The sequence below is a fragment of the Protobothrops mucrosquamatus genome, unplaced genomic scaffold, assembly GCF_001527695.2.
Source record: "Protobothrops mucrosquamatus isolate PMUCROS unplaced genomic scaffold, P.Mucros_1.0 scaffold_19, whole genome shotgun sequence".
Taxonomy (NCBI): Eukaryota; Metazoa; Chordata; class Lepidosauria; order Squamata; family Viperidae; genus Protobothrops; species Protobothrops mucrosquamatus.
The window spans coordinates 743,873-756,398 of NW_015386095.1; the positions used below are offsets into that span (position 1 = coordinate 743,873).

Genomic DNA, 12,526 nt, shown 5'->3' on the forward strand with positions numbered 1-12,526 from the left:
GGAGAAGATGGATTGTTTATATTCAAAAGAAGCATAGAGTGGTAGAATATAACTTAGGTTTTTAGATTTTTTTTATTTTGTTTATTCTTTCTATCTTTTTATGTAGATTAAGATATTTTGTGGAGTTAGAGATATTAGTATTTGTTTACTTATATATGAATATTATCCTGGGATTAGGTTTGGGAAGTCCGGGGTGGGGTGGGGGGGTTTTACTTGTTACTGTGTTTATTATGCTTACGATTGTCTTTTTATGATGGAAAATAATAAAATTTCTTTGAAAAAAAGAAAAAGAAAAGTGTGTGTGTGGGGGGGTAGGCTGCCTTACTGTGACCCTTACTTTTCTCCTTCACATATGTTGTATGCCCTGCCGCCACTAAAAGTTTGCTTCCTCTGCAAAACAGAGGGGGAGGGGGAGAGGGAGGGAGGAAGGAAGGAAGGGAGGGAGGGACGGAGGAAGGAAGGGAGGAAGGAAGGGAGGAAGGAAGGAATGAAGGAAGGAAGGAAGGAAGAAATTTCCAAAATAAATATTTGTGATTCTATGGACACTTTCCCAGAGGCAAGCCCCACTGAACTCAAAGAGGGAGACTTCTGAGCAAACATGCATAAGAAAGCAATTCTGGTATGTTTTTCAAGGGACAGAAAAGAGCATAAGTTCCAAAAGTGGAGTAAATGTGTAAAAAGTGTGATGATTACTTGGCAAGAGAGAAGGGAAAAAAAAGAATTCTAGAAGGCAAGAGTCATGTGAGGCAGAATGAGGCAGGGATATGTGCTTCAATACAACTCATCACACATTAAGGTGTAAAACATGATAAATAATTAATTATTAGCAAGCCTTGCTACATAGGATTTCTGAGTGCATCTTGAGGTAATTATCTTTCCTCTTCCTCTATACGTTTGCTCTTGTTCAGTTAACAGATTTTATTAAAAATCATATTTGATCATTGATTATCATAAAACATGGGTCCTTGATGCAATGGCTGAAAACAGGATAGGAAAAATTGTTGTTCGTCCATCGATTTCGATGAAGACCTTGACATCTTATGGATTATGGGCCATCAGCGGTGTGTCCGTAGATGGCTGATGAGACCTATGTTAGGAAAAATATATAGTTTGCAATGGCAGGAGTTAATTATCCCCTTCACAACAAAACAAATACATGCACACAGACATAAACCTACCTGACAAGCTACTTGCAAGTCAAATGCACAGATCTCTTAAGTTAAAAGGAAATTGTCATGGTTCCAACAGATGAAACTCTTCAAAGAACTTTGAGGCATTATTTACCTTAAATAATCTTTATTCGAGTAGCATAATATCTGCATGTACATAGGCCAAGCCAAAATCTGAATTCCCCTCCCCTGAGCACATAGTATCAAAGCACAATTCCTTCCTCTAATTAACAGTCATAAATCACATTCTCCAATTAGTTTGAAATGCTGGCTTTCTCACCAGTTCTTCAACCCATTTCTTATCATCTCTTATTTCAAAAAACCTTGGTTCTCATCTTTATACAGTATTGTTATGTCTAACTAAACTCCCATGCACATTCCTCCCCCCCCCCCAGTATCATCTAATTCTAACTGTGAGAGTAAAACATAAAGTATAGGGAAATGGCTGCATCTCCATATGTTGTCAAAGCAAGAACACCTGATGTTAGCAGCGTTGACATAAATTGCTCATGAGCTGAGGCTTGCACCCGACAAGCAGATTAACATAAATAGGTTTTAGGAATAGACATTCATATACAATACACCACAGGTGTCAAACTCGCCGCATCATGTGACGTGTCGTGACGTATCGTGACTTTTTTTGCATTGCCAGAGCTGGGATGGGTGCGGCCTCTGTATGATGCAACCAGCCCATGGCCTGGCAGTTTGACACCCCTGCAATACACCATCAGTAAAAAAATACAGATTACAGGTAGTCCTCGATTTACGACCACAATTGACCCCAAAATTTCTGTTGCTAAGTGAAACATTTGTTAAGTGAGTTTTCCTTCATTTTATGACCTTTTTTGCCATATTTGTTAAGTGAGTCACATGATTGTTAAATGACTCTGGCTTCCCCATTGACTTTGTTTGTCAGAAGGTCACAAAAGGGGAGCACATGACCCCAGGACACTGCAACCGTCATAAATATGAGTCAATTGCCAAGTGTCAGAATTTTGATCGCATGACCATGGGGATGCTGTAACGGTAGTGTGGAAAATGGTCATAACAAAGTGCCGTTGTAACTTTGAATAGTCACTAAATAAACTGTTGTAAGTCAAGGATTACCTGTATTATAAGGCATACTATTATTAGTAGTAGAACTGGATATATAATGGCAAAAACCTTCACTTCAAAAGACATGTGTTTGTATTTGATAGGCAAAGAGTGTTTTAAAGAAAATGCAGCTGAGAAAATTCTGAAGGAAATTCTCTTAGGACAGAGCAATAGTTTCTTTTCAAGGATAAGTGTTCTGACACCTCTGTGCACTCCCAGTGAACATAATGCTTTGCTGCTTCTTTCCCATGCTTATTGCCAAACACTGTATTTTTAAAAAATATGCAGTTAGTTTTAGATTCTTTAACTTCAGTACAGATATTCAGTGCTTGTCATAAAAGGAGAATGAGCAGAATAAATCCACTGACAGTAGATATTCTCCAGATAGGGATGATTGACTTTTACAGATTCTGAAATAGGATGATTGGGAAATGATAGTAGTTATTTGTATAAGGCCACATAAGGAAAAATGTGTCTTAAAAGAAGACTGGCTTTCTAGTTCAGATATACACAACAATATGATCTGTCACTCCACAAAGCCCATCAGTCATATAGTTTTGCTTACAGCTGTAATCCCAGGCAGAAGATGGGCGATAACTGATTAGTAATAGGAATTTGCAACTGTAGCTAATTGTAAACTCTATATGAGTCTGGAATATGAAATGTCTGCTAAAAAGACAAATTCTATTTTAAATCAAGAGAAGTATAGTTTCAAATCATGGGAAATAGTACTTTTGTTTTGCATTGATCAAGCTAAATTTATATGACCCAATTCTGAGAATGATATTTCAAAATAATTTAAGATAAACAGGAATATATATATTTATCTATAAACTATCACACCTTAACAAAAAATGAAACACCCAATTTGGTGTAGTGATTAAGGCATCAGGTTAAAAACAGGAAGATCATATATCCCAGAGGGATGTAAATGCTTCCACGATAGATGATCCATATTCATTGTGTGGATATGTTGGAAGGGCAGAGCTTAGGATATAAGATCCATTCTGAACCCAGTTCCATGTGGACCAAGAGATAATCTTGCTCATGATCAAAGCAGATCAAGATCATGATCAGAGTAGCTCCTGTATCGTGGCAGATTTAGTGACAAAGTGTTATGTAACACAATAAAACTCTTAACTTCTGTTACCCTGCTATCTGTTAAGCTATTGCAAAAAGGATGCAATCTCTACTAGGGATAACGTCATGTTATGTTTTTCCCTATCAGGACCATAGATGCTGAACTATAAGATATATCCATTTACCATATAATATTCTTCTTGTTGCTCACTAATGACTGTAACTAGGGAGCAGTACATATGTAATGTATAGGATTGTTTTTCCTCCAGTCCAATTTAAAATAAATACATAAATTACTTTTTCTAAAAAATTGTTTATCAAATAAAAAAGTTCAGGAGTAATAAATTGCAATTTGTCATATAAAAATACTCCATGAAGAACTCTATGAGATATTTAAAAGCAGCTAATTAGAAGGCTCTTTTTATACTTAGTACTAACCACATGAAATAACCATAGGCAATAATAGCTGGAGTCCATCCTTTTGCGAATAGAAAATGGATGCTTTCCAAATATGACTACCATAATTCAGTGATAACAGCTATAACTATAACATGATTTGGGATGAAAGAAGAAACTAGATGGAATACCACCTGTAGACCTTCAACTTTTATTTCCTGTGAAAATAGAAAAGGGTGGAAAAAAGACTTTTTATTCAACTAATGCTTTATTTGGAAAAACAATTGCTCACTACTTCCCAGGAATCAATCCTGCACAATACAATACACTGACCTGAATCGTGACTGCAGAAAAATACATTTCTCCTCCTCCCCTCTTGCATTTTCCATGTGGGAAAATAACTTTTTAGTCTGAACCTCTTTTGATTAAGTTTGTAGCCTTATGAATTCAGTAAGATCTTCAGAGTAAATATGCACAAGATGGTAATGTAAAAGTGGCTATATATGAATAATTGTATTCACATTTAGAATGAGCTTGAATTCTTCTCTACATAATTAAGAACTGATTAAGTTAATCCACCATATAGATTTTTAAAATTCTATCAGTGAACACAACCTACTGGGCAATTTGGTGATGTACCAAATTCATTTCCATTGTAGGTTTGCACTGCCCTCATCTGGTTTCTGATAGCTTGTATTCTTAGAATTGTTTTACTATACAATTTCCAAGTATTGTGGGTTTTTTACTCTCTGATTTTCAGTTATTGCTACAGGTTGCCTACCAAATGATAGCACATACCAGAAGCTCCTTGAGGTTTTTCTGTTCATCATTTTTAAAATATGACCTGCCTGTGAACCAAATCCACATCCTTTCTATGGTCTCACAGTCTCCAACAAGCCTTTTTAAACTGCTGTGAATAAAATAATACTTAATACTTTTATTAATATATGTAATATGAGAATATAAGAGTTGTGACACATTTTTGGAGATAATTTCTCTAAAATACAAACATGGGTACTGTTCCAGAGAAAATTGGGCAAATTATGGTTTAGTCTAATTTCATAGAATTACTTTCATTTGTTATCTGACAAAATAATTAAATTGTGTGGAGAGGTTCTGCTAACCTCCTCTCATTCTAATACTGGATTATCCAATGAACCCAAAAGAGATTGACTTCAAAGCAGCTGGGACCGTTGATCTCAATGAAGCATTTGCAATGTCTTGAGCCTATCCAATAGCCCCATCTGCTTTGAAGTAGTTGGATGCCAAACTGGGTTTTAAGCAATCCTTGCTGGATCATGTGGATTGCTGTAGCAATTTATTGGCCAGTTGTGAAGTTTTAGGGAAAAGCTTGAGTGGAACAACTCAATTCAACAACTACAAGTGGTCATGTTTAAATGAATTGGTTATATTCATTTCAGTTAAGATTCAGGCTAAGATTTGACACTGAAACAATTATGGCTATACCAACAGAGCACTTGGAGATATATTTCATCCTGATAATATCTGAACTGGAAGTTTCAGCTTATTTCATATTGTTCTCTCTACTTTTTATCATTTACAGTACTAGATATCCCTGTGATATCCTTTGAGAGTCAGGTAGTGTAGTCTGATGTGATCAGAATGAACATGAAATTTTAGGCTGACTGTAGATTTTTTACCCCAATGCTGGATGACCCATGATTATCTAAGAAGGCTATATATCATAAGTAGGAAAATAATTGTAATGGCAAATGTAGTTCAATAATTAGTCAATATTTACTTACCTAAATAGGTAAACAGAATCACTATAGCTTCCCCATTGACTTTGCTTGTGGGAAGCTGGCAGGAAGCATTGGAAATCATGATCATGTGATTAGAGGGATATTGCAAAGCCACTGCTTTGCAAATAAAATGGGTCTGAACATCATTAAAATTTCAATTCATAGAAATGATAGTATTGGATTTTTTACACATTCTTTAAATTAGCAGATTTTAGGTACTTTGTTTCAAAAATTGTTGTGGCATAATGCACTGGTTGGGCTAGCTTGAGGGTACAAACAAACAAACAGATAAATACAATTAGAATTTTAGTAGTCTATAAATGGATATTAAATAACTGGATAAAGTCTTTGGGATTTGGATTGAGATGCCAGTATAATAAGTAGCTGAATCATACATGATGGAGACACTGTGGTTTAATGGTTACTGGGTCTAGGAATTTGAAGAAAGGGAGCTCAGCTACTGTACATTGACCACCAGAAGCATCAGGTGACTAATTTAATCTTTCACCAAATGTGAATAGTCAGATGTTATTTACGGGGTCAAAACTGTCTACTGTAAAAGGTGCATAAGCTTTAAAAGTTATCTAGGTCTTCAAGCTCAATGGTTACAGAAAGGGCTATTTGAATGGTACATAGTCATCCTTCCCTTAAACTCTCCGAGCAGAGAGATATAGATGTTTCATTGTGCCATGCCCCTATGTGCATGTCGTTGCTACATCCATTGCTGTTCTATCAGCAGCAGCCCTGTCTATTCTTAGGAAGATAAAGGATTTGCTAGTAACCAATTTGTACAGCCCATAAAGGCCTATACATCTAGTCTTAATGGAGTATATGACATACATTCCAAGGACCTAGAATGAAAACTGCCTGTTCAAAGTATGTGTTAAAGGTTCTAAAAGGGTTGGGGTCCATATATGTCAGGGGTGTCAAACTCGCAACGTCACGTGACGTGTCGCAACATATCGCAACTTTTTTTCCATTACCAGCAATGAGGAGGGCGCAGTTTCAGCATGACGCATCCGGCCAACAGGCCAGCAGTTTCACACCCCTGAAGAAGCACTTCCTACTATATAAATTACTAGAGCATTATAATTAGAGTTTCTCTATAGTACAATCTACAGAAAAGCAAATTATATGTCTATAAAAGACACAGCTTATTGGGAGAAGTGCTCCAATCTTGAAATGCTCTCCTAAAGGAGATATGTTTAGTCCTAACATCATTTTCTCTTTATTGACAAGTTATTTCTAAATTTTAGCATTTTAAATTATTTTATATTTATCTTAATAGAATTTGCCCATCTCAATATTATTGTATGTTAATGCTGTAAATTATATAAATACAGCTTTTTTATGTACAGCATACTGAATTTCACTTTTAAGGAAAGAAAAAGTTTTCTTCTTCCTTATCAAAACTGGGCTCCTAGTTTTATCATTCATCCCTTGTTTAAGGAAGTATGGAATAAGCAAGTAGCCAACAGTTTTCCACTCCTTGCCTTTTTGTCCCCTTAGTGTTTAATTTAGTACTCTGCCACACCAATCGGTTGGAGTCTTTTGATCAGCTGGATAAGAGATAGGAATGTAGCTGCCATTAGGGGAAAGAACTTGCAGCTCAAGAGTTGTACTTTGTACAGCTGATAACCTTTCCAAGAAATAAAGTGGAGCTTGTACATGAAATCAGAGAGGCAACAGGGAAATCAAAATGCAAATCTGGCTCTGGCTCATTTAGTTAACCCTGACTAGATTGCTTTAGGATAGGAGTAACAGAGTCTGTAGTATTGCTAAAATATTCCAGATTCCAGTCAGCCTATGAGTTTTACGACCATCTAAAGATTTATTATATCATAAAGGTTTCAAGGACCACAGTCCATAAATGCATGACACACAGTTCATAATGTTCATAGATCTACTTTTAGTACCATGACTTTTTTGGTGCCAATAGATACAGAAAAACTAAAAGAGAACTGATTTGTACCAGTTTGATATGGACAGTTATTTGTTACTCTGAACAGAGAATAAACAATTGAGAACATGGTGGACTGCATATAGTAAATTGAATTTGATTGGAATCAAACAGCATTCTTAGAGTTTCAAGCTGCATAATTAAAGTATTAATTCCCCTTACTACATTATGGGCTTTTTTTAAAAAAGGATTTGGAATGAAAACATCATGAGTGGGGATGTGGGGAGTGGGAAAAACATCATTAATAGGGGAAGAATATCACATCTGTCCAGAAGCACAGCTCTTTGTGGGCAGTTATTAAAAACAATGGTATGTTGAGTATGATATACTGTACTACTCTGGTTTTCAACAGCACTATGTATTAGTCAGTCAACTGCCAGGTTAACCAAGACTATAGATACCTATAAGAATATTTGGTGCATGTCTATGAAAATTGAAAAAGTTCAGATTCAAAATTGTACTTCTGTAGCCTGGGTGGCAGGGAGTTGCCACTACACTCAAGGAAACCCTAGCTCTTCACTTTCTGTTTTCACACAATGTTCTTAGGGAAGTTTGCAGTTCTCCACTGATCACCGTATATTTAAATCCCTTTCTCAAACTCTAGTTCTTCCCTAGTCTTTATTCAGTGGCTACATCTTACCTGCCCAATTCTGAGTAACAACTACATGGCAACCAAGGGTTTCAAAAAAGTTTTCAGCCTTCTATTGATTGAATGATGACCCATAGTAGGATTTTGGAAAAACAACTACAATTCAATGAATTATACAATGATTTAGTGCTAGAAGTAACTAGAGTTATGTGTATGTCATCTGGGGGAGACTTTTCACATGATGGATGACCCTAGGCACAGCTGAACATTTCAGCTGGAGAAGTTGCCATTCATGTCTCCTGGAATGTTGTGCATTAAAGGTCTATGGATATGCATGTCACGGAATGTGTGGATGACCTTGGTTGATGCTGCTGCCTAGAAACAAACAGACCAGAGAGACAGGAGCCCCCAATGGATTAATGGTAAGAGGAAGGAAGGATCTGCCTCAATTGGTCAGGTGGTTAAAGTTTATACTTTCAAACCTGCAAGATTTTGTTAATGTAGTTTTACAATAAAGCAAAATTAGCCTCGTTTATCCAGGAGGGCTGACACAGTAACATAGATGCAGATGTGCTATAGAGCAGCAAGATTTAGGCAAAATTTCCTACTAGCTCCACAATGGGAGAAGTACAGTAATACATCAGTGAGAATGTCACTAGAAAGGAGGAACCTGGTTTGGACCACCTACTTTGATCTAGCGTGAGAAAACCTCTGGAATGTATTTACTCTATAGAAATACTTTTATGAGAAGTTTTATTTTGAAGAATTATTTATGAAACACACAACATCATGAGGGAGCTCTGGCTATTTCTTCTTCCTCTGGAGAAATTCGGTGAGATTTTCCTACAGATTTTGTGGAGATTTTTAAAAGACCAATTTTGCCTAAGTTGACATCCAGACATAAGTTTTCATAAATATTAGTAGCATTATCATACTATGGTGGAACCTGTTCAGTCAGCCAATCAATCAATTTAATTAATTTATCTATCTATGATACTATATTCTATTACACTCCTTCTTGTTTTTCTGCACTTGGGATATTCCAAGGATGCTGCTATCAGATGTTTGTGCTGGAGAAGCATAGTGTTATTTGCTTTCATGAACATCAGCACTCAGTCCTATAAACTGGAAACAGAACTACAATCTTCTTATATCTCAGCTATAATGGTGGTAGAGGGGTCAAGAAAATCTGTGAAAATTTGTCAGTATATGTTAAGCTAGATGCTTTACTTATGCAGAATGAATTTTGGTTGGGACAAAGCTATGTCTCCCTTTGAATAGTAAGTTGGAGGCTTGCTACAAAAGGGAGAAGAGTCAGATAAAATTGTTTAAAAAGTGAGTAGAGGTAAAAAATTAAATATATAGTGGTTCCCACCCCATCTCAATTAAAAGCACAGAATTAGAAGATTAAAGCTCAGAATTAAAAGATGTTACATAAACTATCTCCCTTCAGTATTAGGAATTCCATCATCTATATCAGGTTTCATTATCTAATGATAAGATTTTTCTAAAATTTGATTGGGCTCTATTTTTTCATAACACAGATCCATTCTTCTATGCCCTGCTTTCAACAGAGAACAACACTTGTCCTTCTATGGAATATCTTTTTCAGTATTTGAAGAATGCTATCATAGCCACACTTCTCTTGTCCAGGATGAACATGTTTAGATCCTTATAGGACTCATGTTGCTAAGTTCTTGAGCATTCTCATTATCCTCTCTAAACTACTGTCTAAATCCTTCTCAAAGTTGTTTGCCAGACTCTCCCATTAACACCTACACACATCTCCTACATAGAGCAGCATGATAGGAAAAGGCAGAGAGAGGGCTTATAATTGAAACAATGTGAGAGTTGTTGGTAGTAGCTTTGAGTATAGGACAGTCATGACCTACGATGAGCACCATTACACATTGGTCACACATTAAATATCTATGCTTGATTCTGTGACAATATATCAGGCAATTGGATGGCCACATTTGAAAAGATCTCCTTACAAAGATCTTGTAATGCTATATAATTTTAATATAAAAAGTTTAATATCAAATGGTTTATTCAGGATTGATATAGTACAGCTTCAAAAGTGGTGACTAATCCCCTTTTCTTGTTTTCCATCTGCATGCTATTTATTTGCAACTGGTGGAATTGTCTTTCCTTTGAGCTATGTGGTACTGCTGAAGCCGTCTTGCCAATTCTTCCACTTTCTCAATGCTGGAAAGGGAGACATTGCTGCTGCTGCTGCTGCTGCTGCTGCTGCTATAACTGCTAGTTTGATCAGAGGTAGTCTGCTGGTACACAGATGTATAGTGAGAGCCCCAAAGATCCTTGCGTGGCCTATACTCAGAAGCCTTTGAAGACAGACAGATCTTTTCAGCACTTGAGGAAAAACCAAGTGGGAAGCTTTTGCAAGCAGCTGCTGGCACAAAAAAGATTAAGGAGAAAGAGTTTAGTGAGAACAGTGGAAACTGATTTGCTGCCTCATTAGCAATAATGCAAACTGTTCCATAAAGGAGAGAATAAAGGGAACAAATGAACCAAGCTGTCTTTGTCATAAAATCTGTCACTGGCTGAAATAAATACAGGTAGTCCTTGACTAACAGCAGTCTATTTACTGACTGCTCCGAGTTACAACGGCACTGAAAAATGTGACTTATGACCATTTTTCACACAACCATTGCAGCATCCTTATGGTCACGTGATCAAAATTCAGATGCTTGGCAATTGATTCATATTTATGATGATTGCAGTGTTCTGGGGTCATATCACTTTTTGAGACCTTCTGACAACTAATGTTAATGGGGAAGCCAGATTCACTTAACAACTGTCTCACTAACTTAACAACTGTCTCACTTAGCAACAGAAATTTTGGGCTCAATTTGTGGTTGTAAGTCGAGGACTAGCTGTATGGAGCTCCTCCATCAGCAATTATATCTGAAATGATGTAACAATAAGCATGTTGTTATGGGCCAAAGAATGCATGCGTGGAATTTTGCTGTCATGCATGGCAATGTGAAAGATGGATATATAGAAATGTAGAAAAAAGACTTCATGTTGTTTGTATTCTTTTAAGCATGTTTAAAAATCCCCTACCAAAGCTTCAGACAGGGATGGGAAGCCAAATAGCTTTCAGGTGTTAAGATTTAAATTTCCAACCTCTATAGCTAATGGTGAGGAACACTGAGAAAATTGCTCCCCAATTTTGGGGAGCCAGAATTTCCCCATTCTTAAATCAATGGGCATCATTGGTTTTAATAAGATTTTTGTTAATATATTAAGGATCATGTTGGTACTATTGTGAAGATCAGGATACAACAGAACCTGTGACTTGATAATTGGAACTTGTACATTTACCATATAATGGCTGATTCACACAACATATTGAGACAATTGTTTGAATTTCTATAAACTGCTCAGCCCCATTTTATCCTAATCTAGTGTGCTGTATGAACTCATTCAATATGGGGTGTGTTTGAATTTGACTTAATACAATGTGTAAACACATTGCTATGTACAGTATATAAATGATGGCTTAGTTTTTATCCTACTAATGGATTACAGAAACCTTATTGGATCTCATAACCCACCCACCCTCACCCAAATAGTGGCTACATTCATACAACATATTGAATCACAAACTAGTCATATTTTAGTCTTCCATAATGCGGAAAACACAATTCACATAGTGAAATTGTGGTTCAGTGTGTCATGTAAATTCCACAAAATTGTGGAATGACTGAAATGAGAAAAACATAAGAATGTTTTATGAACACATTGTTTTATTGATGGCATATGTTATGGTTTTTGTGTACAATGTACAATAAAAGACTCATGAGAAAACATTGTATCAATAAATGGAAGTAAAGTTAATGAAATTAAAGACAAAGGAAAATATAGTAATATAATAGTAAGTGAACAAGATTAAAATTTAGACAAGAGATAGATTCTAGTAACAGGAAGTGGACACATTTTATCGAGATAGCAAATTTCAATATTAAATCATTCATTTCAGAATTTACTATTTAGAATTCATCTATTTAGAATTCATGTTCTACAAAACATGCAAAACTAAAAATGAATACTTATTATGAGTAAGGTGCTATCATTCTGCAGTATAATAACTCTTAGTAGTTCCTAAATTAAACCATACAACTGTTAAAAATTATTTGCCTACTTCGAATGGAATACATTGCAAAAGGCTGGGTTCATTCTTCATGCAAGACATAATCCATTATCCATGGTTTACAATCATTTGATTTGTATACTGCACTAAGGCTAATGTAGTTAGTGCATTTTGGTTTAGTGTGAAAAGGGAACCTAGACATAATGTGATGACTACAGCTTGTTCTAGAAACCTTGATTTAAACATTTTGGCGAGATTATGTACAAACTAAGTCATCTTGTTTGACAAGAAAAGTCGTAAAATGGGGCAAAACAAATAGCTTACTTAGCAACAGAAATTTTGGGTTCAATTTTGGTC

At 36.0% G+C, this 12,526-nt stretch overlaps 1 protein-coding gene across 1 annotated transcript in view; it reads right to left on the reverse strand.

Moving 5' to 3' along the window:
• Positions 1-10,069: 10,069 nt before the first annotated feature.
• Positions 10,070-12,526, reverse strand: part of VWA3B (von Willebrand factor A domain containing 3B) — an 85,007-nt gene continuing 82,550 nt past the window's right edge. Inside the window, exon 29 of the mRNA XM_015830485.1 lies at positions 10,070-10,462. Within this exon, the coding sequence (XP_015685971.1) occupies positions 10,176-10,462 (287 nt within the window). The 3' untranslated portion in view covers positions 10,070-10,175. The remainder of the gene's footprint in view (positions 10,463-12,526) is intronic.